The 27,213-nt window shown below is 40.6% G+C and overlaps 3 protein-coding genes across 7 annotated transcripts in view; 2 read left to right on the top strand and 1 right to left on the bottom strand.

Moving 5' to 3' along the window:
* garnl3 (GTPase activating Rap/RanGAP domain like 3) overlaps positions 1-27,213 on the bottom strand; it is a 151,908-nt gene that overhangs the window by 109,786 nt on the left and 14,909 nt on the right. The gene's annotated exons all lie outside the window — the stretch shown is intronic.
* Positions 337-6,080, top strand: LOC110975805 (tetratricopeptide repeat protein 22-like). The gene is made up of 2 exons (XM_022228596.2): positions 337-484; positions 1,594-6,080. Exon 2 carries the CDS (start codon positions 1,606-1,608, stop codon positions 4,123-4,125), a length of 2,520 nt encoding a protein of 839 aa, XP_022084288.2. The 5' UTR covers positions 337-484; positions 1,594-1,605; the 3' UTR covers positions 4,126-6,080.
* LOC110975803 (tetratricopeptide repeat protein 22-like) lies at positions 6,591-13,356 on the top strand. The gene is made up of 2 exons (XM_022228594.2): positions 6,591-6,706; positions 7,640-13,356. Exons 1-2 carry the CDS (start codon positions 6,620-6,622, stop codon positions 10,019-10,021), a joined length of 2,469 nt encoding a protein of 822 aa, XP_022084286.2. The 5' UTR covers positions 6,591-6,619; the 3' UTR covers positions 10,022-13,356.

The following is a 27,213-nucleotide window of genomic DNA, read 5'->3' as shown; positions in this document are numbered from 1 at the left end:
TTATTTCTCATCTCTCCAAGTCCTCCTCCATATCTAAGAAGCTTTGTTTTACAATCGGATACAGAAATTCCTTGAATTCAATTTCAGCAAGACTGGATTGTGGCCCTATCCGAGAGGTGGGACGCAGAAACAATGTTTTGATCATATCTGACCACTAAACTGCGATAGACTGGGAGCGTTTATGTATGCACACGGCAATACTGAATGCTCTGCTGTTACACTGTCCTACTCATACATCATTGTAAAACATGTTCCTCGATGTGCCAACGCGCCTCATCATAACAGAATGGGAGAGGTCAGGCATAATGCACATAATGACCTTGCAGGGAATTGGTCTAGCTGTACATAACGTAGGCGTAGAACTTCTGGCCCAGCCCAGGCCGGTATAGCATTTCCTCATTGCTATCAAACGCTTGCAAGTACACCAACACGTACAGTTCTTGGATTCCTGCTTCCTGCTGTCATCCAGGACATTGTGACTTCTGTAAGTACTTAGCTAGGCCTAACTATATGATTATTTGCAAACAATTACGATAATTCAATAATATTTCTTTACCAACTTTTAACTGTTTAAGCTAAAGGGTTACGAAATTACATTTATCTTCAAATTAAGCTTATCAAATATCACTCCGACTGACACCGATATCAAATAATAACCTACTGCTGTTCAAAAATTGACTGAAATGGGTTTGAAGCCAATGTGATCATTCACAGTCGATGCATTCTAAAAGGCCCAAACGAGGATACATGTAAGCCCATAACCACTGCAATGTTTAAAAATATTATGAGTGTTTTTAACTGTGGGAGTTTGGCTGCATTTGTTATCTCACACGGCGATCTGTCAAAATATTTCTCATGCAGTTTGACAAGCGGGAATTCCCAAGCGCATGCAACAATATAGACTTGCCTCAAGTCCACTGATAACAGTGGTGTGCCACACAAATGTCTGCTTTCGTACAAGTATTATGACAATATCATTTATGCAATATAAAATACCGACTGAAAACATGTTTTAAAAGGCCCGCATTTCCCTGGCACAAAAACTCTAAGCTATGGTTCATGATTACAAACTTACACTTTGTAGATGGCAGACCGTCATGAGCCTCCCGTCCGTTATTCAAGATGCTTTTATTACATCTACCACTGATAAAAGCAACTGCATGATGATGTAATAAGAAATTCTGCCAGGGGATTGAAAACCGCATCTATAGTAATTTTAACATTCTATTGTCAGAGTATATGCCCATCTAATCAGACCGTTAACTACTCTTTGAACTGTTGTCTCATGCACTGCATACTCGAATCTCATCTAGCGACTGATGAATTATTCAAACGTTCTTGGTCAGAAAGTAGTCCAGACAGTACAGTGAATACTCAAGACAATTATGCACGGGGAAGTTTAGTTTTCACATGGATTTATGTCACCAAGCAATAAGCAAAGTGAGGAGAGGAAACGATGACAGGCACAATTGGGAAAAAAATCAGAAACCTACGGAGACCACGAACAAACTAGTTTCAATTAAAACGTCTTGGAAAAAAAGAACTTTCAGATCTGCTGTCATGTTACAAATTCTGTCATATTTAACTTTACAGGATACTGCAATCATGTCTCCCGCCGATGCATTTGGCCATTTTCTGCTGCCATTGACAATGAACAAAGGTCACATTGAGACGAAGGTGGCTGATTACGTGTTTGACGTGAGAAGCACCTATCTCGAATTGAAGAAACAACGGCCGGAACGGCATGCCATCAGAAATCTACTTGGAATGCTTGCCTTTCGAACTGGTCAGTTTCAAGAAGCTTTACAATATCTTGACAGAATCCTATCCACAGGGGAAGATCCCGAGAACTTGAACGCCCTGGCAAATCGTAAGTACATTTGTGAGAAGTTATTCAGGATTCAAGAGGCCAGAGATTGTGAGCAAAGAATTACTGATCTCATAAATGATGATGGAACCGAGGGCTCACGGGAGAAGTGCATAAAGCTACGAGCACGTAGTCTGGCAGAGCAGGCTTTTGCCTACTCGTTCGAACTTTTTGAGGAAACGGTAACCGTCGAACGCTATCTGAAATCAGTGGAATTATACGACCGGGCAACTCAACTTGCTGGACATTTAATAGACCAAGATGAGAGAGAAGATTGGGAATCTGTGTGTGGAATGGCCTGTCATAAAATATATACCAAATGCAAATTCGACAGGTCAATGAAACATCAACAGAAAACGTGGTTTCAGAAAGCTGTCAACAAATTCTTGTCGATAGTGCAAACAAGTTGCGAGAATAGTTTGCTGAGTGAAAGCTGGCGTCATCTTGGGGAACTATTCAGACAACCAAATGATTTACCTTCCATACCACAAAACATGGCAATTTACGTGAAAGAACCTGAAAAGTGCTTTGAAAAAGCTTTGGAAATCTCACCTAGGGATGGAAAAATTCTTGCAAGGATTCTGGCCAGATATGCTTCCCATTTTAGAAAAAACGAGAAATACGCAGATGCAATAATGAAGGTCAATAAATCTATCGAATGTGACCCCTCTGGGTTCAACAACCACGCCTACTATGTGCGGGCAAGCATCTCGCTCGAAGTCTACAAGAAAAGGCTCAAAAACATGAGGTTGCATCCCGACGATCCTCCTGATCCATCCTTTCTAGAGGACGCCGAAAGAGATATGAAGATAGCTTTTCAACAATCATCCACGCCGTGGCATTTTCATTGCATGGCTGAGGTCTTGTATTACAAAGCAACACATCCAAACAAACAGGTGAAGCAAGGACGCGAAGGAATGGAAAACATGCAACTCGCCCTGACATACTGTGCCAAAGCCGTCACATGCCAAGATGGTCAGAAGCAGGCAGATTATCACAGGCTGCGAGGCGACTGTCTCTGTGCTATGGGTGAGCACCAGGCAGCTTTAGTGTGCCACAAACGAGCCCTTGAGTGCGAAATAGGCGTTAATCACTATAAAAGAAGCGGCCATTCTCTAGTGATAGAGTTCGCACATATTCTTGAGCACAAGCAATCTCTCGCTCAGGATTTCAACTTCCTCAGTGACATGCTTTATTGGCTTCTGGAGGTGGCTAACATTTGTCTCTCTCTTAAATGGACTCTGTGGTCTCTCCAAAAGGTAAAAGACCTTCCCGGGATTTGGGAGTCATTTGTCCAGTTCTGTAATGACAACGGATACAATTCGGAGCTAGAAACCATACAGCTTGCGGTGACTGATCAAAGGAGTCGACCCACGCAGCTGCACCCTCGCCGGATGTACTCTGTTCCCACGGCGGAGGGCAGATCATCACCTGTAATATCAAAACGACAGCACTGCTATTCCGAGACAAAAAGCTACGAGTTAGAAGAGGCAGCATTTGAACCCCAAACCACCCGACTTAAGAGAGATACTCAAAAGAGAAATGATGAAGAAACATTCCAGACTGCAGAGGAGGCAGGAGACAGTGCTACGGCATTACCAGGAGAATCCCCTAAGACCTTTGAAGAGCACATCCCTGCCAAACTTGATAAAGACGTCCAGACTGGGGCCGAATTACTGTCTCAACTAGATCTTTCTCCTGCCCCTGACACAATCCAAGTCACGTACTCCGTCAACCTCAAAACTGGACACACACAGCACGTTTCCACGACCCCGTCTTCTCAAGAACTATCGACGGAGGACGTCTCCAAGAAGTACGTTCGTGTGGCACCTGAGACACCACTGTATCATCTTGAACTGAGGTACGATTTCTTTGTCATATACGGCAAAAGTGCGTCTGAATGGGTGAAACATCGCCTGCTTGAGGAACTGGAGGGAGTTGGCTTTAAGGGATGCATCAAAGATCGTGACTTCATCCTTGGCAAACCCAAACTAGAAAACTATTCGGAAAGCATTAAGAACAGTGTCTGTACCATCATAGTTATCACCAAGGATTTCGAGACAAACAATCATGACGTCATGGCTATGCATATGGCGTTGGAGGACAGATTAGTGATTCCTGTTTTGCGTGAAGACAGGGACATGCCGCCTGCACTAAAACCAATCGAATATCTTGATGCAACGGGTGCTGTAGACTGGGCAAAGTTGGAGAGAAGTATCGAGCAACAAGTCAAGCTTGATGTTGCTTGGGAAGGGTGATATAAAGACAGCATTATAACATTGTGAAGTCCTAATTTCAATTGTTTTGGTAATCCAAAGTTTCCAGAGTTTCTTTTGTACTTTTCATGCTCAATCCAAATCCTTTTGCAGTGTAGGTTTTTGCCTCGAAAATGATTCTTCTAATATCAAAACATTTGATCTTTTAACTGTTTGATTTGTGTAGTCACTACAGACAGATGTTTTGAATTCAAATAGCAGTGAAGTGAATTCGTGCGTATAGGAATTATTGCATTCGATGTTGTGGTATAAAGATATTCCGCTCGTTATACTAAATAATGATATATGTACATATTTATGAATGCTATTGCAAGCATGATTCCATGACAGACTGAATGTTTAATGCCACGAAGAAAAGCAAAGTATAAGAGAACGATTACTCTTTTTTCAAATCTTATCCATTTTACGAATTTAAAGCATTAGTTGATTCATACAAGGCCTTTTATTTTGTACGAGTCCGAGGAACAAAATTTGTGACACGAGCTTTTCTCGTTCCGCCTTTGTTCATGCCTAGCAGACGATCTTTTGCGTCTTGAAATTTTCCCTGGACGCTTGATAATTTGTCTATTCGTCTATTTGTTTCACTCAGATACGGATTGTAATCAGTGATCCCAACGCTTGTTCTTCCATCTATTAGGCGGGGTTTAGAGTCAGTGAACGAACGTTGGATCACTGATCACGGGTGGGATTAGCGCGAGTCAAATTGGCCGACAATCAGAGGGGTTTAACCAACTGCCTCAACGTTGATCCAAGCAAACTGGTCGGAGACAAACCGATCAGGTGACGGGGAAATTATCGGCTGTTGTTGAAGAAACATCATGGTTTTTCTGTGGAATAGGTCACATCGAAAACCACTAACTACATGTTCTCAGTATAAACACTTAAGCGATAGGCTGTTTTCTGGATAATTTTAGGCCAACTGTAATGTTATAACATTAAGGTGTTTCATAGATTTCATTCTACTTGAGCTGATTTCGTTCACACGTAATAAATGCATAATATTCAGCAAAACCTTTCAAGTCTTCTTCACAATTATGTGACATATGGCTTCTGGGATTACAGGGGTGTGAAGTTTATTAAGATAATTTATGCAGGGAAGAGAAGGGAAGAATGGCCCCTCTCATATTTTAAGAGGGGGATAAATAGCGTTTTAGGAAGCTGGGGCATGTCACATTGTCCTGCTATCCATTTATAAATCGTACAAAAACAACTTATACTTTAACTCTGAGGTTGAAGTTCACAGGCATAGATTGGATTCGTATACCAGCCAGTAGTAAAAAGGAACATCAAAAACAATACGTCTGAGTTTCCTTGCTTATACTCGAAACACACAGCCAATAAAAAGTAAATATAAAAGTATACAGGTCGTCGCCGACACATTTCGCTAGAGCTCGGGCAAATTCGTAAGACCTCATATGGTTCAAAGGGTGAGTTGAATGTTACATTTCGGCAATTTGAATTTTAAATACAACTGTCTACACAACAACCTGCCAGAATAAAATGTATGCAACATCAGCCCTCCTACACTCCTCCATGTCTCAGCTGCCCTAAGTTGCATTCTCTGAATCAGATTTTCCAATCTCACAGAGTGATGATCCTGTATCACTTCTTAAGTGCAAAGCCTGTATGTGCGATGAACTTAAAGAGCAACTCAAAGGAAAACATGTTTTCTCTGATTTTATCTGTTCAAATAAATATGGAAGCACCGAAATCGAACACAGTGTCATTTGTCCTCCGAGCTCAACTATAACAAGCTAAAGAGCTTTTTTCTGTTCATGCCAAGATGCGAATTCTGAACATGCTGAATGTGGATTGCGTCATTCTGAGAAAACAGAGAAAACGAGAGGAACCCTCGCCCTGTGTTCGTAGTGGATAAACCCTTGTGCATTTCAAACATTGCACGTAGCCATTGTTCCATGCGTTCGATAGGATGCTTCCATATTTATTTGAACTGACAAAATTAGAGAAAACATTTTTTCCTTTGAGTTGCTCTTTAAGAAAAGCGTCAAAAGCTCATCAAAAAGTACTTCTGAGGTAGAAATACTTTTCTCTCTTGGCGTAATCAGTTGGCGCTGTGATTACTTTCATCGCTTTTCATTTCTGTGACAGGTATGAATCCCACCCAGGTCGACATGTGGATTGGTTTTCTGTCTTGTTAATCCGTGGGTTTTAATCATTTTTTAAAATCTTTTTTACCTTGATATACATGTGGTGATTTCCTCCCATTCTGACATTGGAAATATCTCAATACCATTGTTCTCACCTTGGGCCTGTACGAAAACAGTGTGTTTGTCACTTATGGGGCTAATATAACACGGTAAAGTCACGCTAGTAAATGCACACATATGTTGTGTTGTCGGGAGCTACTGAACAAAAGAACAGCAAAGGTCAAGGGGATATGTAGCGAGACTGCAAACAACCTGTTTATGTATGATGTAGGCGGGTCCTCGCTGCCCTGCTATCACTGCGCTTTTCAATGGTCCCACAGACCCAACATACCAACACACAGAACGTTTCCAGAGCTTGTCTGTCTCCCGATATGATCCACGAAACTGAAGAATCCGTGAGTACTTATAATTAGTAGGACTGAGTTGATGTGTTAGAGATGAAGTTAGAATTGTTAAATCAATTCTAAATATCAGCTTTATTACTAATAATGTGTTGTAAGTTTAAGCGGCAGGGAACCGGCAATAAAATCATTGTGAGTGTACCTTATCGGTACGCTGCAAAGCTTCCGACACACTGAGCATTTAAGGTTTGCGTAAATCAGTCATTCATTTGAAATGATTTTAATTACTTTTGTAACTTGGTTGCATGAAGACGGAAACCAGTTTACTTCAAATTCATATGCAGCTTGTTTCAATAAGCCCCGTATACCAATTACTGTGTCTTTAATTGCCATGAAAAAAGATTAATGCTGGGATAGGACAAAATTTTATCCTTCAAGATATATGCCTTTTTTCATTGATGGTGTTGGCAAGCTTTCACCCAGGGACGAAATATTAAATTACGCCGTGCCCGAATACTTGGCTGTGGCTTGCAATTAATCACGAGTCTATGATAGTGGCTGCAGCCATTAGCCAAAAAGGCGAATGTACTTTCAAGCCGCAGCCGATCAATTTGGAAACAGCCTTATTTTTCATTCGCTAAAGAAACGGGAACTCCCAGGCGCACGCAATAATAAACTTGTTTCTAGTCCACTACCAGTGACAACGTGTCACCGTAAAGCGCAAAGTAGTGCACCCCCAAGACACACATTCACCGATTGAAAATACGCAAAAATACAAATTAGCCTTCTTGACGAGTTTGAAAAGCTGTAATTGTTTTTAAGATTAACTGAAGCTATGTAGTACTAGTGAAATACGGCCTATGGCCAAAAGTCTGCTACAAACAGTTACATGTGTAAAAATGTATTCCGAAATTAACATGAAATGTAGAGAAAAACACTGCAGATTTAAAACTGCTCTTCATCGTTGTCATGTATCTAATTCAACAGGGCAGTGCGACCATGTCATCTGCAGAGGCATTTGGTCATTTTTTGCTGCCGCTGACAATGAATAAAGGTCACATCGAGGCCAAGGAGGCTGATTACGTGTTCAAAGTTAGAGGTGCCTTTCTTGACATGAAGAAAGAGCGACCCGAGCGGCACGCCCTCAGGAATCTCCTTGGTATGCTGGCGTTCCGAACTGGTCAATTGGAAGAAGCTTTCGAATACTTGGACAAAATTTTGTCCGAGGGAGAAGACCCTCATAACCTGAACGCTCTTGCAAACCGTAAGTACATGTGTGAGAGATTATTAAGATACCCAGAGGCAAGGGACTGTGAGAGAAGGATCGCTGCTCTTATTAAGTATGATGGAACCGAAGGATCTCAGAAAAGGAGCAAAAAGTTACGAGCACGCAGTCTGGCTGAACAAGCTTTTGCCTACTCTTTTGAACTTTTTTGGGAATCGGTATCAGTTGAACGGTATTGTAAGTCGGTGGACTTGTACGATCAGGCCATTCGTCTTGCCGGACATTTAATAGACCAAAATGAAGAAGAAGACTGGCTGTCAGTCAACGGAATGGCCTGCCACAAAATTTACAACAAATGCAAATACGATAAATCAATGAAGGATAAGGAGAAAACGTGGTTTGAGAAAGCTGTCCAGAACTTCGCGTCACTGGTCCGAAAAAGTCGAGACTGCAGTTTGGTGAGTGAGGGCTGGCGACATCTCGGAGAACTCTTCGGACAGGTTAAAAAGTCACCTCAGCTTTTACCTTCAATACCTCAAAATATGAGAAAATACGTCTCCGAGCCAAGAAAGTGCTTCGAAGAAGCTATGAAAATCTCACCTCAAGATGCAAGAATTCTTGCTAGGTATGCAGCTTTCCATCAGCGAAACAGAAATTATACACAGGCTTTGTCAATGGTCAACGAGTCTCTTGAATGGGACAAAACTGAATTCAACCAACATGCGTATTATGTGAGAGCAACTATTTGGCTTAACAAGTACAAGAAACAGCCAGCCTCTAACCTCCTCCAAAGAGCCGAACAAGATTTGAGAACTGTTCTCAAAAAGTCGTCAACACCATGGCATTTTAAGTGCTTGGCTGAGGTACTTTATTACAAAGCAATGGACCAAAACAGTGAGTTGAAGCAGGAAAATGAGAAACAGATCAACCTGCAGCTGGCTCTGACATACTGTGCCAAAGCCCTGATCTGCCAAGATGGTAAGAATAGGGCAGAAAATCACAAGCTGAGAGGTGATTGTCTCTGTGAAATGGGAGAGCACCAGGCGGCTTTAGGGTGCTACCGACGGGCCCTTGAGTGTGAAATAGGTACTAACTCGGTCATGGGGAGTGGCGGGAATTCTTTAGTTACAGAGTTCCACCACATCCTCAAGGACAACGCAACTCTCTCTGAAAACAAAAAATTCCTCCGTCATATGGTCTACTGGCTTTACAAGGCAGCTGAGTTTTGTCTTTCCAATGATCTCATCTTGTTGCCACTGAAAAAACTAAAAGACCTTGCAGGGCTTTGGGAGTCATTTGCCCAGTTCTGTGACAGTAACAAATACAACTCGTACCTAGAAATCATAGAGCTGGCAGCGACTGACAAGACGAGTCGACAACGACAGCATGCTGCCTCTCGGATGTACTCTGTTCCGGAATTTCAAACCAGGGGCGACAAAGAAAAATCTGTTCTACCAAAAAGACCCCAACGCTACTCTGAGTCACAAGGCTTGGAAGTTGAACGGACAGTGTTTGACACGTTCCAGTCTACAGAGGAGTTAGACATGGATGTTGGGGCATTTGCAGGGCCATCAGGGGAAAACGTTCTTGACAGCCCCGACAGAAGCGTCCGGACTGCGGCCAAATCTTTGTCAGAGATAGATCGTACCACAACGCCGTCTCCTCCAACACCGTTACCAGGAGATGGCTTTCAGCAGCAGGTTCGGGATGCACCTGAAAAACCACTGAATCAAAAGGGTCTGATGTATGACTTCTTTGTGATTTACAGCAGCAATGCGTCGGAATGGGTAAAATACTGCATGTTGGAGGAACTTGAAGAAGACGGTTTTAAGGGATGCATTAAAGACCGTGACTTTATCCTTGGCAAACCTAAGAAGAAAAACTACGTGAACAGCATCCAAAAAAGTACCTGTACCATCATAGTCATCACTGCAGACTTCCGTGAAGATAAAGATGCCCACGACGCTATGTATATGGCTCTTGACAGCAGTCCCCTAGTGATTCCTGTTCTACGTGAAGCCACAGGCATGCCCCCAGAGCTTAAACACATCGCTTACCTTGATGCAACAGGTGTTGTAGACTGGGCTTTGTTAAAGAGAAGTATCGAGCAACAGGTTAAACTTGATGTTGCCTGGGATGGTTGATAGTTTTCAATTCGAGTGATGGTGATCGGGCTGAGCCCAATCGCTTGGTATATGAATGGGTGCTTTCTCCTTGGTCGTAGTTTTCTGGACGACATTTCTGGAAATATTATTGCAGACTGTACAAAATATTAGACTGAAACTTCGCATGAACATCAACTCTGACATCAAGATGTGAATACAAGAGAACACCATTAGGTTTCAAGCAAGAAGCGAGTTTTTACCGCAAACTGTGACTAAATTCGGTCAGCTAAATTACAACTAAACTTTTTCTCGTCTCTCACAAAAAAACAAACAAAACATGTTTCTTGTGGGATGTGATTAACCCTAACCCTCTGGGCGTATGTCAAATCACACTGAAATCAGCGGATTTGGGACTGTTACGTATAGCTATTCCTCAGCAGCAGTATATTTTCAATTTTGACAAAAATTGACCTTTACTTCTAATATTAATGGAAGCTTGAAACTAGGTTAATTTCGAAAGAGAGAAATCTCACATACTCTCTGAATGCAAAAGTGTGAAAAACCCACTCTTAAATGGGTGATTTTCGTTAAAAGTATTATTATTTTTGGGTCATGATTATGATTATTATCATTATTATTCTATTCAGAAATCAATCAACAAATTGTACATATACGTAGAGAAAACCGGACACGGTTGATTCATTCTGGGATAACCCAAGAAAGCCAATTACACGGGCTTACTTCCATCGGGGTCCCTTAAGTTTGGACAAATTTACACTTGTACATAACAAACAAAACATGAAAAGCAAGTAAATTACCAATCCACTTATCGACCACTATTTCATTAATTACTGATTAAAATCACATTCAAATTTCCATGCATTACAAAAATCAAAACAATCAAATGCATTAAAAACATTTGATATCACTCATTCCCTTCCCATTAATCAAGAATCAGTCTTATTACATAGAGACACTACATTTCTGTATTTCTCTATTGATTGGCATTTTGTGATAGATATGACTTTACTTGTTTTTTTAAACCCTGGAAGACTGGAGATGCTTCTCATATTAGACGGCAGTGCATTCTAGTCTTTAACAGCTGTAACAGAAAATGAATTTCTTCTAGAGTGAGTTGGAACAATGAAATTAAACAAACTTTGCCTTGTATTGTAAGAGTATCTATCAGAAACACAGGTGAAATTATCACGCATATATTTGGGAGCTAAGTTATGGACCATTTTAAATACATGATTGAGGTTCAATTGAGTCACCCGATCCTGAACATAAAGTAACCCCAGTCTGTCAAGTTTTCTCTGACCAATATGAGCCCTACGATTTTTGTCCAGTAATTTGTTCTTCAGTCTTACGGATAATGCAGAGTACCATGATGAACATGAATAATCAAAGTGACATTGAATCAACGCAGAGCACAAAAATTACGTGATTTTTCATTGAGAAAATTGGCCTGTCTGTATAAAAACTTCAGTCTGTCCCCAGCTTTCTTAATAGTTGAAGTAGCAATGCATTCACCAGTTAAAACAGGGTCTAGAATAACTCCTACATATTTAACAGATGAAGATAATTAAACCATTTCTCTATTGCACTTTACTGCAAATGAATCTACTTTCTTCAATTTGCCCTTAGACCCAAACAGAATAGACTCTGTTTTGCCCAAATGTAAAGATAATTTGTTGTCAATGAGCCATAGCACAACTGTTCCTACATGTATTTCATGAGAGTTTTTGTCAGAAACCAAGAGAGCACTATCATCAGCATAAAGTAGTATGAATACTCATTGGCATGTCATTTACATCACATAAGAATAGTAAAAAACACTCCAAAAGAGTGAAAACCACTCCAAAGAGTAAAAATCACTCCCCAAGAAGTGTCCCTTAAATGGTTACCTCAGTTTTGGAGTTACATTCACTCTTTTTTAATGGTTTTCACTCTTTTAGAGAGGTTTTCGGTTATTCAGTTACTGTTTTGACATTCTTTTATGAGGGACTCACTCTTTGGAGACTGAGTTTCTCACTCCTTAGCATTTAGAACTTAAGACAAACATGTGCCTATAGATGTTCACATTTTTATGAAATTCCCATGACGTCACTGTATAATGAATTACTTTTAAATAGTGGTTAAAAGAAACGTTTTAACTCTATCATTTTAAATTGCATGAGATAACACTTTTAAATTTTAGGATCTGGGAAACTTTGGCAACGTGTTTTGATGCAGACACAAAAACTCTCTTGGCCTTTACTTCCAGGGCAAAAGGAAGTGGAAAAAAGTAATTTTTCTTTAATGAACAATATCCCTTTAATGTTTTAAGGGGTTTGTCAAACTATAAAAGGAAAGCTGACATTTATCACACAAAACGGTATAGTGACTTGTGGCATATTAAAGCCTAGACTGGGCATTAAGTATGACGGCTTGTGTGAAGTTCAGCAACAATGACCCCATTGAACCAGGGAGTTGTTGCAGAAAGAATTTCTAGATGATTTTTTGTTAGTTCGACCGGGTCATTAAATACACATATGAGGTGTTTTACAGGAAGTGGCACGAACTAGATTGTCCACAAAGGGTTAGCAAACCAGAAGTCACTATCACCCGATCACTTCACATCTGTAAATAAAAGAACATGAATTTTTCATGAATGTAAGCCAAAGTTAATGTCTATGTAGCAATTCCACTTAAAACATGCTAGAATAAGGAATTGGCAAAATAACTCAAAATAATGGATGCGATTTTTTATGTTTGACTGACGGCACGAAAAAATCACTCGAATACCAGCAATTGTCCAAGTGTATTTATCTGTTATCACTGGTCAATGGACTAAGACATACAAAGCATTCATCCTGGCAAGTAAATTTTCAACGGAACACAAATGATACCTGTGTCTTCCAGTGGTTTATTCTAACCGCCACAAGCTGGCCAAAAACTTCTCTCTCCCTAACATCAAACGATCATAACACTTGAAAAAAAGGAGATTTTTCTTTACGGCTTTGGAAAGACAGTTTGGGTGTCGTATGGATGTTTTCGTAGACACTGTTGTTAGGTCTTTTTATTTTGTTGATCAGACCGTTCACTCAGAAAACTTTCAAGTCTATAATTTTCATTTAAACAAACCAACTACATTTATGCTGTGTATATGTAAAGAGAGAATACCAAAATCTTTTTTCCTTAAAGGATCCAAGAAACGAATTTTTCTTAGGAGCACTTTTTATGTATCTCTGTACCCATTTTCAATATATGAAGACTGTTTGGCATCTTTTATATTGTAAAATATTTCTATTTCATGGTCCCTTTAACTACAGGCCTACACGTAATTTGTTAGGAATAAAGCCAAACTTTACAATACATTTGATAATATTTTATGAAGAGGAAGCAAGCTTCTAAACTAAATTGGTCTCTTTGTCTTAATTAAAAACTACTCAATTCATTATTCTAACAATTAGCTAACTCAATATTATAGCTGAAGTGCTTCGTGTTCAGAGAAAACTGGGGCAGATAATGAATGAATCGATGAAATCTCCCCTTGCCCCAAAGTGTTTATCACAGGTTGTACCACAAGGAGTGAAGAAAAACAATATCAATGATAACAGAGAGTCATAAATCTTATGCACGAAACTGGTGAAAGACAGTCAAAATCTAAAAATGATAGAACTTTCGATTTTATACGTTGCGACTGACATCCTTTGACGCTCATCCACGATGCATTTAAAAACCCAACTGCAAATTGTGCGCTTACAAATGCAACACAAAAGGAACGATACACCGAAAGTAAAATTCATTTGCACTTTCCCGCTAGAAACTGCATTCAGGTACAAAACATAATCACTTGATTCTGACGGAGAAGGTAGAATATCATTTACTGGAGAAAGGAAATTACATAAATATACGTTTGCAGAAACGGGTGATATTGGTTGTCCCCCTTCTAGCACAGCCCAGTACCCAGAATCCTTCATGGCACATGACCGATGGATAGCGATTCTGTTTGTTCACTAGACTGTAAATAAACTATGCCCATAGACCATGCCATTTTACAGCGCTGGGAATTCCCAGTAACTGATATTTTTAGCTGTAGCTGAAGGACAGATCTAGTACTAAGTGAAGGACGTTAACCTTCCCCACATCTACTTGTGAAAAGGCCAATATTACGGACTGTATGACAAGTTGACGTTTTGTGAAGCAGAGAGTCTACAATTATTGAGTGTTTGATCCGGTAAGATGACTTTCACATGACACCTTTTCGTATTGTCTTCACGCTAGATTTTCGTGCGTGCACTTGGATTTTGGTCAGACCCAATTAAGCCATTGCATGATTTTGTCTTTGACTACCACCAACTTCGGGGGGGGGGGCTAGCAGAAAGAATCATGGCGTTCAATGAGCTCAAGTATAGCGACTAGGTATATTTGCCTACGAAAGGCGAAACAGTTAAAGAGATACTAGCTGGATTTTGACTCTCAATACACGCTGCGTCACATCACATTTAGGTCGACTCACGCTTCACTGGGCACGGGTGTAAACCAAATTATACATGTACATTTGTACTGTATACTGTGTGTACTGTATACGTATAAACATATCCCATGATCCGTTGCCCTTTTGTGCGCCCATCCATTACATCTCTGTGCGTTGGAAATAGCATTATCCCCTCCGTACTCAATTTAGCCAAATGTATAGGCGAAAATGCGTGACACGCCTTTCACTTCCGCTACGAATCGTTAAGCATGGCAACTGGCAATGAATAGATTTTGAATTTTATATCCATTTTGTTGTTCTGATATGCACTTGTCATGCAACCTATTAGAGAACTATTTTTTAGCACATAACAACTAAAGCATCAGAATGTTCCAATGATTTCTGTTCAAATCATTCATTTAGTTTAACACGATTTAACAACATATTAAAGAACCTATTGTTATGTATTAAATTTAATTTCAAAGGCCTTTATTCCAATACTTCAAGAAGTTGTGTCTGGATTTTTGTTGTATTTACCAGAATTGTCCAATGTCAAACCGAAACAAAGGGCCGGAGGCTTAAGAAATATACCGACCACAGAGGGTGCCATGAGGTTGATGTTAAAGACCATGTTCCGTAACGCAACCCAGAAACGTGAGCAAAATCGGTCATCGATTGAAGGAATTCGGCTTTGGTTTCAGAAACCATTCAGAAGTTTTGTTGTACAATGTTTTATGGACAGGGAAGTATTCAACGGTATCATCAAGACATACACTGGCATCTGTGCGCAAAGACTATCAGAATATCTCGAAACACTGGTAGGTTTCTTACCATCTAATCTGAGAATTGCTTCAAGGTATGTGTGGAAACTAATCAAGAAGATGAGGTTTGCTGCTGTCATCAGCTCGCTGGTTAACTTGTGTCTAACAACAGACTGTGCTTTGAGGTCAACGATAAGTCAGCCTGAGAGGTCGCCAAATCCGCAACTTCCCTACCACTTCTTTGTCATACACACGGCCAGTCAGCTGCTTTGGGTAGAGCAGTACATGCTGGCAGAGCTGGAAAAGACCGGTTTGAGGGGGTGCATCAAGGACCGCAACTTCCCAGCCGGGATGTTGGTGCTAAGCTCCTACGCTGAGGGAATCCGGAACAGTCTCTGCACCGTCATACTTATCACCCAAGACTTGGAGGAAGATCGCCTCTCTGGCAATGTCATACACCAAGCAGTGCAACATTCTAGCTCAGTTATCCCCGTCCTGAGGGAGGAGAGCAGAATACCGGAGGTGCTCCAACCCTACCAGAGCTTCGATGCCACGGTGTAGTTAACTGGCGGAGACTTGAATGGAGTATCAGAGAAACTCATAGCGAATGGAACTGTAGGCCTACATACACTAAACCACTAACATCCTATCTACCCCCCAAAAAGGGGGGGGGGGACAGAACCGCAGAAAACCAGAGTGCAATTTTTCGACAGTCCAAACACTGGTTCAAGAGGATGCAGGACAGATGCTTAATTCACTTTATGTGCAACTGATACAAAAGAAAATTGCCAATTCGAGAATGGAATTACAGATGAGAATGGCACCTGAAGTAATCTCCAAAATACATCTGTCCACACTGCAAACCGGAAACAATTGAAGAGGTCCATGGGATTACTTTTTTAAACACAATTTTGTACAATTTTTTCTGCTATGTATGAAAACTGTTTGACAACCTTTTGGCTTTAGGTGTGTATAAAAAAGTTCACTTTATGTTTCAATAAACATTAAAAATTGTCTAAGCTTTCTGTTCAAGTGAGGGCGCTCTCGTAGTGATGGAAATCGGAGAAGACACTGATATTGCGTTCAAGTGTTTGTTGAATGTTCAAATTTTAAATTCCAGAAACTTGCTCCTTAAAACTACTCAAAACAAAAAGTCACCAAGGAAACGGAATTTCCGACTGCCCTACGAAAACTCCAGCAGTGCACAAATCACTGCAACATTGAGGCTTAGTGCCTGGATAAAATCACAGTTTAGCAAATGAACATTAAAATCGGCGTGAGCATAAAAAACCCCGAAGTCCAAAAGTACCCTTACCTTGCAAAGAAAAGATTGAAAATAAGGTTAATTGAAACATGATTATGCATTTTCTCGGCTTATATGGATACTTTAAATACGCATGCTATGCATTCTGTGACATAAAGGGAAACAGTTAACAAATCAAAGCATGAATACCACAAATATACCAATGAAATGGATGCAGAATTGACAAACCACTGTGCAACGTTATACTGATCCAAAATGGATCCATGTTCCGCATGACGTTGGAAGTAAGAACTGTACACCTCAAGATACACTCAGTTTTATCTGATAATGGTATTTACTCGTAACTGTAATATTATTTCTTCAGTTTGTTTTACAATACCAACTGTTATATTATTTCTACATCAGCAGACGTTTTTACGAGTTTATCAATACAGCTGATATTAATATAAATTATTCTTTCATTCTATAGCGGTTGTGGTCACAAGGAAATGTCTTTTTTTTCTCAGCACGTACTTTCATCTTGACTTCTTCAGAAAAATAAATGCCTCCAGAAGGCCTGAAACGGGGCTTAATTTGATCTTCAACTCGAAGTCCGAAAGAGGGCGTCCTTCAGGCACTTTGGTCACCAAGTCCATTTGTTTTCGAACTGTACCTTGACTGATTTTTTTTCAGTTAAGTGTGATTACTTGTACAGAGTTTTTAAAAGATGACAACTTCCTTCTTACACATGAGTAACATGCTAAAACACGAAAATAAGCCATAATGTGGGGCCAACCCCGCCGCCCGGTAGGAAAACAAAGAAAAACTGAAGATTCAGGAATCCCTGTAGGGGAAATCAGAGTGCGGCAGGAAGAGGGAGGCGGTGGGAAAATTGAGAACAAAATGACGAGAATGGTTTCTAGATTAGTGTGAGTGAAACTGCCCACATGGGGAGCATTGATGAGGTTGTCGGGCCACGGACTGTGCGAGCCAATCGGCTGCAGGGACAGGGATGATATCATCGCTCTGCCCATAAAACCGATTAAATGTTAATTGTGTATTTAACTAGCGCGTGCATTATTTTCGAAAACGCGTAAACCGGACAAGTCCCGGAGACAGCAGAGGACAAAGCACTGTTGGTTGGATCACACTCAACACTGACCAAATATGACTTCGACATCAGATAATCGGACATTTACACAACATTGCCGAATATTATCACGCTAAGTCAACTGCGCCAAAAGGCTGGGGAACAGCAAGAGTATTGCGTGGGCGAAGTCACACTCAACTGATCGCGGCAAAGCGCCTCGGAAAGATATGCAAAATAAAAGACAGTCCTAACGATTTCCATCATTCCTGTCATGAACGAAGGTAAAGTCATTTGAAACCTCTCTGGCAGGCTTCCTTGTGTTCCTTATTGTCTTTTTGGCAAGTTCAATGACCAGAGAGGGTTAGCTTTTCCCTGTGGGAAAATGTAAAGTACCAAGGGCCTTCAGGGTCTGCCATATGAAACGGTCTGTAAGAAAAAAAAAACGATTCTTCATCAAAATCATGGAGTTCAGCAGTTCATATCCCGATGGAGAAAATGTTCTTATTTTCTTACATACTCTTTTGTTGACTTTCTCTGGTTCATTCCTCCAAAGTAGACCCCTCACTTCTTTCTCAACGACCACTGTGTGTAATTTATTTTTGACGTCCCTGGTAATTTATTCATAAATCATATCCTTTCCCTCATCTCTAGAGTAATTTGTGCAGTCTAACGGGCGCCAAGTACAACCACGTGATCTCAACCCGTCTGTGTCCCTGTGAAATATCACTAGACCTGTACTTTATGCGTTGTTTCTCTAATTTGATACGGCGTGACGTTCCAAAGATTATTCTCATCCTATAAAACCCGACTGGAAAGGCGACCTGGACTTTTTATGTTTCTAGCAATGACTGAACATGAATTACATGAACAAAGTCTGCCTTAAGCCATTTCAAGCCTAGTATTATCCGATTGGACGAATATTCAGTTATTTGACTTGACTCAGCCTTAGACTGAATAGCTACGGTTGTCATTCCAACAGACCATTATTCATACTCTGCGATAAGCAATCATCTGAATCCGGGAATATGTCTTACCTGGCACTGGACTTACTTGCTGTTTTATTGTTAGTCATTCTAAGTTGAAATGAATTGGACATAAAGTTTAATGGCAATCCTATTCTATAATCACAGGTATACAAATTTAAAATTGAGTAAAAATGCCAAGATTGCTTATCAAACTGTGAAATGTGTCTTTTTTACTGCTGTTGTACAACAAAAACTTAACTCTGTAAATACAGCGACGTTGACATAACCATGTGGCATATGAAAAACTGATTAAATATACATGCATATATACATGGGGACCGAAGGGATTGGGGATTCAAAATATTAATATTTATTGAGATGTTAGGTCATTCATATGAAGAGCATGAGGCCAGGATACAATTACCACTTGCACAGGAAACCACCTGGGCACAAGGACGAAATTGCAGAAAATGACGTTTTTTGATACAATGCCGTCAGGTTTGGTCCTGCTAAATCGCCAGTGAGCTTTGTACTTGAAAAATGTATATGTACATAAACTATCCAATTCGGCCATTCGGCCAAGAACCTTGAAAAATATTGAGCCACTAATTCACGCTTCCAAGAGGTCATTACATTGGACATATACACCATCTGCAAGAGTTTGTTTCCACTGATCACTACCGTAAACCCTTGGGCAATAATCGAAATTATGTGGTGCACTGAAATTATTGAATGTTTGCGACAAAAATATCAAAGACCGAAGCTGTGCTAGTCTTCCATAGCTTCGTGTTTTGTTCAAAAACATATTAGCACGGTAAAAAAGCCACCACTTTACTTTTGGTAGCTTCAACCACGTCCATATCACGAATGCTGATTTCTCACAGTAATACGCATGCGTACGGGTCTTAATATTATAATTGTCCCGAACCCTCCTTAGAAAAAAAATACGCGTGCAGCTCCCTGTGTATACAGTACTTATTTTAAGCTGCATCTGCTTCTGGTGTCTAGAGGTAGGTCGAGCGGGGACGCGCTGACATCAGACAAACCCGTAGCTCTGGAAGCCCATTTCAAACACGGCCTTGGTCTTCATGTTACTGCTTGTTGACAGCCAATCAATGTCAACAATGTTACGCATTGTAAGCAATTATAATGTAACGGGGGAAAATGACACACTATAAGGAACTTGCAAAACAACAAAAACTCTAACTAAACCAAGGATCTGTGAAGGAAAAGTTGCAGGAAATTGAATTAATAAGGACTCAGACACCAATATTTGACTTTAAAAAGGACCAAAAAAAAAAAAAAAAAAGAACTTATTGATGGAAAAAGTGGAAAAATGCAAAACAGCAAAGGGACTTAGGACTTAAAAGACTTAAAACCAAAAGACTAGAAACCAAAACCAAAATCAAAACCGAACACATCCTGGACCTCATGAGTTTACACTCAGATTTCAATCACTGACTTCTAGCAGAATAGGGCTCAAGCAGAAAACCACACTCCAGTTAGGAGGAACAATACATGTTAAGGTGACTGGTCTCTGCTGATCTGCTACACCGAGTGTGGCCAGACCATATGGCAACTCTATATAGTGGGAAGCTGGGACTTTATTAAACAAATAAACAGGGGGGCACACTACTAGAAAAAAAAACCAAGAACTCTAAAATATAGCTTACCATTTTTAAAGGGGGTACTAATACTTTGTAAAAACGTGTATTTAACAACATAATCATTTCTGGCCCTGCCACACTAACAAGGACTTTCAAACATGGGCTTTGTTTGGCAGTCATTCTTACTGAAGACAAACTCACGCTTGGCAAAAGTACATCTTCCATTAAAATGCCTTTCACGGTAAATGTAGCTTTGCAGCCGCTTGTAGGTGTTGGGATGTCAACAAGTCCTGAATGCCCTGACGAGAACGTTGCTTTTTATCAAGCTGTGAAAAGCCCCCGAAGGGATCTCCAATGAACACAGAGATTTAGAGGCAAGTGGGGACATTTGCTGACTCTCACAACTGCGAAGGATACACGCTTTAACTTTGGCGTTGAGGGAGGAGCGTCTTGTGGGACCGACAATGTGATGAGGACATCGTCCCTTGGCTAAAATGTTAGCCTGGTCAAACACTGGCTTGCTAGGCCTTGGGCCAAGCTCCGCCTTCTCAACATTGGCCTCGAATTTGATAACATGGTGTGACGGGGGACCCGTCCATCTCGTTACGGTGTGATCATTGTCGAACCATCGGAAATGTGCCTCCAGATCCAGACAGAATCAGGCCAAATATCGATGTGCTGTTTGGAAACCAACTGCCGACCACAGAGACTGAAGCACTCTCAAATCGGATCGGGAATCAAACGGCAAACTAACTCATTCTCTCCAGCCAAACTACGACCTCTAGATTACACAGAGGAGAAATTACTCACAATGAATACCAACAATAGGATGCCTGCTGATCAAATCATTTCATCTGCATTAAGATTGTTGTTTGTTTGTTCGTTTTTTGTGGCTTTTTAAGAAATAACCGGAAGACAACAACGTACTTAAAACCCCACAGTTCCGATCCTGTTTCATCAATCTCATGTTACTTCCGATTTCAAAGATATGAGGTTTAACAAAACCCTCAATACCACTGCACAAATAAGACTGCAATTGTGCAGTGCGGAAAATACTCGATGCAAGACAAATTAAACTAAAGATTAACGTGTATAATGATGAATGTATCAAACACTTGTGACTAAACAAACGAAGACAATTAATTATGGATACGCAACGTCCTCAGCACACTAATGAATTATAGAAGCCTTCCCCACTTAAATGATGCTCGAAGAACCTATTAATTTTGTCATCAGATTTCAGGGTTATTACAGAATACCAAAATAAATTAAAAGCATCATTTCAGTGACTTCTGACATTATGAATAAAAATTACTGAATCAAAATCAAATATTCAAAACTTAAGGTTCAGGGTGAACAAATGGCAGTACATCCTTTTTAACGTGATATCCTTTTTCAGGTTTTTGTGGTTTGTTCTGAAACCCAAATTGGGGACGTAAAAATTTGATAGGGACAGACATTTCGATTGGGACAGAATCTTTTTAAATAAAGAAATGGGGGCGGAACAAACTGAGCGAGTTATCATCCGAAAGCTTCCGCTGAGCACGATCGCACATCTCCAATTTTGACCGTTCGAAAATCTGCGCTGGGTCTACAGGAAGGACTAGAGATTGCTTGCAATCCTTGGCGTTAAAGAAAATACAATGTACCGGAGCTGATCTTGAGGAGGTATGTATGAATACGATCATTACCAGTGGAATGAAATACGATCAGGCTTCACGGCTGTCTTAACCTTCAAATAGCCTGGTTTATTAGACCAATCTCACAGCCAGGGGTGGATTTCTCTCCAACCCACCCCCCCCCGAACCGAAGTGGAAAGGGTACAAATTTTGGCTTATCCGTCTCGGACAAATGCGCATTGCACGAGAACGGTATGTTCGGTATTTTGAAAAATGGTGTCCAAATGACAGCAAAGAGCTACTCTGACAACTCTTAAAGGTCCAACTTGTGAAAAAATGCACAGCAGAGATACTGGAAAAAAAAGTCGAGGGGTGCAGATTCCACCCCCGGCTTTCTTAGGGTAAAAGAGTACCGGTTATAATTTCAATTTAATAAGCGACCATTTTGGAATTTGTTTTTATCGCAGTTAATATCGTGATAAATTTTCAAAGAGCACTCACCTACTTGCCTCAGCTCTGGGAGGAATTCTTAATTTATTACTATATTGAACTACGTGCATTAGAACTAATCAGCAATATCTTTCAAAAACAGCTTCACTAGATTCACCCAAATGACCTTTCCAATAAGTGCACTGATGTTTACTGAAGTTTGATGCTGCCTTAGAGGGGTCGATCTCACATCAGTAAGCCTCCTTACCCGGGGAGATTTCCCATCCCCTCCCGTGATCCTGCACCAAGTCGCAAACACCATCTAACCTCTCAAGTTGGTTTCAGAAGGCAGAGGAAACATTATCCCAGAACGGATCTTGTTACGGTATTCAGAGGCAACAGGTAATAAGAAAAGTGTCGGGCTGTGGATTACCGGTCTGCACGTTGGAATCTTTGCGCTAGAAATCCTGCGTCCACGGACTCCATGTCAGCCTGTTGGGGCTTTCATCTTCGGAAGCCGTTTTCGCTCGTGAAGAATCCATTATTGTCAGGCTGAATACACAAGATAAGCCCAAGGCGAGATTTGGAATTAAAGTGTTTACGTCTTGCCGCTCACCAAACGGCGTGGGAGACGAAGTGTACAGTGATTCTAATTACATCAAACACGCTGGGAGACATTTTAACATCAGAATGCTTCATTGGGGTTTTGAAAAACTCATTTTCGTAGTACTGAACAAATTCCTGGGAATCAAATGCACTGCATTGTGGCTTCCAATTGAGACCTCGTCAACTTGACTAAGACAAACACGTGTCGGAAATTGACAATGCTGCACTGTCTTCAATAGATCCCCGAAACGTTCCCCAAGTAGGTAAACAAAGAATACAAGTGCTGTACTGCCTCCTTCCTCTGAAAACAATAAAGCGTATAAGGTCATCTTTAAAATCCGCCCCAAAGACACATAATCTGGAATTTTGACATGAACATAACTGTTGCTTTAAAGATGAACTAAAATAGTGATGGTAATACAGGCCTGCAGCTAAATAAGTTGAAAGAACGAAGCTACCCTACTCCCTTGCCCTACAGAATGGAATATATCACTTCGAGGAATATCTCCCTGAGGTATTCTAATGCATACAGACTAAGGCGCTGGAGTACTTTCCAATTCAAGAGGTTCCAAGTCCAGGCCACACACTCGATTCTTCTCGATGGCAAGTCAGTTTTGGTCAATTAAAACAGAAGTTGCCCAATTGTGGGAAATGTGATACAAGCTCTTGATTTTTTGTTAGTCCCTGGACAACGTACACTTGAGAAATCAGAAAAAAAAATCATGGGTCTGTGTTCTGCAAGGTCGTAAGAGTGCAATGCTTCGACTGCCAATTAAACGAGGCACTGATCGTCAGGCGTGGAAGAGGCGAGCAAGGACACAGTTTGCAATTAAAATTAAAATACCAACAGCCGCAGCTGTTGATGTGACAAAGGGCAATAAGAAGTCAAAGTGGTATTCATGATAGCTAAAACAAGTTTAATGCTTTCTCATTTAGCTTTTTTATTACTGTCGGACATAGGAATTTTTTTCATGGAATTGATTTCGAATCGCTAAAGATTAGACATTAACGGAAGACGATTTATCTGGTTGCGTGTCTGACATACGGGGTTTCAAACACAACAGCTGGCATGAACTGCCATTTTATTTACCTCAACTGAAATCTGAAAAACCAGAAATATACCCGTTTGGTTGATTTGACCCCTACAGCGCCCCCATGCGTTAAGGTCACGGGGCGCCATGGTGCAGTGCTCATCGGTGTGCCCTCCCTTCTTCTATCCAAACAATTTATTCTAGTTGAGGAATTGTTTATTAGCAGCAAGTGTTATGTTTGTTTTAGTGACTGTGTGAGCTGAAGGATCCCTTCAAGAACACTTTACATATATAATGATCATAACCACCATCACACAATTTCCCTATTCATAGCTTGATGTATAACTAAAGACATGCACATGGTAGTATACTAGTATGCTCAATATTTGTAACAATCAAAGAAAAGAAAGGAATTAACATTCATGTTTTATTTGGATCGCAAATCCCCGACGAAAACTAGAGGGTTAACTAGTTTTAACTGTGGAGAATTAGTTGCTTTAGCAAACAGTAATGTCGTAATTCGATCTACAACGGAATGAGCTTGGTTATGATGGATTAGCAATAAAGGTCGGAGTAAAACCTTTCCACTGGAAGAATAAGTGTAAGTGTTTCAATCTACTTCAGTAAGTACTTTTCAATCAGTGGTGGTTTCAAAGTACATTTCAGCACAAAAAATATGCTTCTATTTGCATGGTTACATGGAAAACCGAATTCCAATGAATCCTTTTCCACTGCAAAACAGATAGGCTTTTAATTATGTTGATCCTAACCCTCCGCGACAGAGAGTCAAACCACTGGCCAAAGATTCGATCAAAACATCTCTCTGGGGGGCGTGCACCATGCCTAGCGGCGATTTTTCACAGAATCTATGTTTTCCTCTTTGCGGCACCGTGGCCAATATTGTGCCCCCTGTATTGAAATGGATGGACTGCACTTTTTTCACGTCTGACTAGTTTCCGCATTTAGTTGCTGGCAAGCAACATTTTGTTTCAACTCGGCCCCGCCGGACAGAGAGCAACGTCAGCTCTCTTTTGGCAAGCGACACGTCAATCAGACGCGGGGGCCCCTGCTAGCTGGCATGAGAAGACTTTCACGTACAGACAGTGGCGACGCCATTTTGTCTCGTGGTGATAAGAGACTTATCAGAAATAATCTGCACTTTTTGCGTTCTGTGGTCAACTGATGGAATGTCATGTTCAGGGTGTTTTTTTTTCTTCCAACGAGAAGCAACATCAGGTAGCACAGGCAGCCTTAGAGGGATTGTGAGCCTGTAGGTTTGCCAATTAAACTGAAGGGCCTTTGCTTCGAAATAGAAAACACGAATATATTTGCATAATTGCTATACGCGAGCAGGGTAGCATAGGAAATCTTGACAGAAGAAAAGGGGACAGAGGTTCCTCGAAATCTTTTGAATTTTTTTTTCAGAGATACAGGTGGGTTGTCAATATTTAGCGAGCAGATGCTTGGGCAAATGGTAACTGCGTGTATTTGTTTTGTTTTTTTCATCTCGTTAGTGTAAAATAATGATATTGGCCATGGTTACGGTACATTTCCAGTAAATTTGGCTTCCGCTGCCACACTGTCGTCAACAGCTAACGGTAAGCACCCTCCAATGGCTCACTTCCCGTTGCCTTGGTAACCCAGCAATATCATATCCAACAAATGACAGATCACTACCCTCATCGTGGTAGAGGCACTCCTCTGGTTGTTGCCATCGATCAAACTCAACGGCAGAGCTAAGCCTTGACAGTACTTCTACGGCTGAAGCTATCCGCCATATTACTGAGCCATATATTTCGTCGATCGGTTTTGTTATAAATGACCCCGAAAAGAACACGCTTTCGTCTTCACTAAAGCGCCAAATTGCACCCTTTTATAAATAAAACACAAATTTTATATTTTGTAGATTTTAATTGATGTCTACGCCTACACTTATATCCAGCTTTATACACAAATCCATGCACCAGCACTGGAACACTAACAGCAACTTTAGGAAGACAAAGTCATTTGCAGGATTGCTTAGGAGTACTCTTTATATGTGGTTTGTTAAATGTGCTGACAGGCCAATTTGTTCGATGGACGCATCTCTGATACTGAAACATAATAAAGTAAGCTACAATCTTACTCATGGGGAACATTACTCGAGAACACTGTCTACAGTTTTCTCGGTATAATGCTCTTTCAATTTAACGGGCCAGTGAAGATTCCTACGCATATCGAAATATTTGATGTGAAAAAAGCTAGCTAGAGAAATTGCAGCTAGTGCATGGTGATATGCAAGGCGTTAGGAGACACGTGTGGCGCGGCATAATGCTGCCAAAATGAGATATAACGTTGGTAGAGTGGACAGAGCAAATAAAATTCACTATACTAAACAACGAAAATTACTCAAATATTTAGATACCAAATGTGGCAATGACTGAATAATGTAGCTAGTTTAATTACGGGTGTGCAATAAACAGGTTTTCCCAAAAAAACTCTAAAATATTCTAGTTACGCAGCAGGTAACTATGGCAAACATTATTAGAAATATCAGTTATTCTCATAGCGCATATCATATCTGACAAAGTATTACTCTGTAGGGATTAATAATTCACTTCAATGTCATGGCCATCCAGGAGCTATTTGTTTTATGAATTTGTTCCGTGGTGGAGAGAAATGATGTTGAAGCAATCCTCTACCATCTTCGCAGCTCTACAATCCTCAGCGCTGGAAAATATGCGCAAAAGGAAAGAACAGGACAGATATGAACCGGTCTTCCCGTAATTGAATTACCAGGCAGCCTCCGCCAAGTTTTCCCTCAGGCGTGGCGAGTTCCGGGCAAGTTGTTCCTTTGAACAAACTTCACAGTGTGGTGTCTCTTTCATTTCATCCGCGCAAACTCAGCTCCACACCAAAAACATGACTCTTCAAAATATTAATCCAGTTGCTGGACTCAACATATTGCCGGGAAATTGAACAACCGCCAATGCATGGTGGACGCATGAATAACACAAACTTGCTTTATTCAACAAAATCAACAAGAAATCGTTTCCTTTGACGCTCAGTCGCTCAGCACACTTCGAATGTGTTTTGACTAAACACAAGGAATGCCAACAGGTTTCAGTATCACGTGCACATTTAATGAACTGCAGCGATGCTTCAAGCATCTTATTCCATCTCATTGACACTTTTCTATTTTTAATCCAATTCGAATTGTTCTGTATTCACTGCAGGTGTTTGCCAAATGCGAATGTACATGTCCTTATTTTCAAGGAATTCTTTTGATCATTTTTTTTGACAGCCACTTGGCTTTCACGTACGCTTTGCAACAATCTACTAGTAGCTTGGAAAGGCGCACAGATGCTGCTAAAGGGTTTCAGGATTTCATGCTGAAATAGCATACAAAACATGGATCTTCAAGAAGAAAAAAAAATCC

Source organism: Acanthaster planci, linkage group LG11, assembly GCF_054643075.1.
Source record: "Acanthaster planci isolate LZ-2023a linkage group LG11, COTS_SCS, whole genome shotgun sequence".
Lineage (NCBI taxonomy): Eukaryota > Metazoa > Echinodermata > Asteroidea > Valvatida > Acanthasteridae > Acanthaster > Acanthaster planci.
This window is presented reverse-complemented; position numbering and strand designations above follow the sequence as displayed.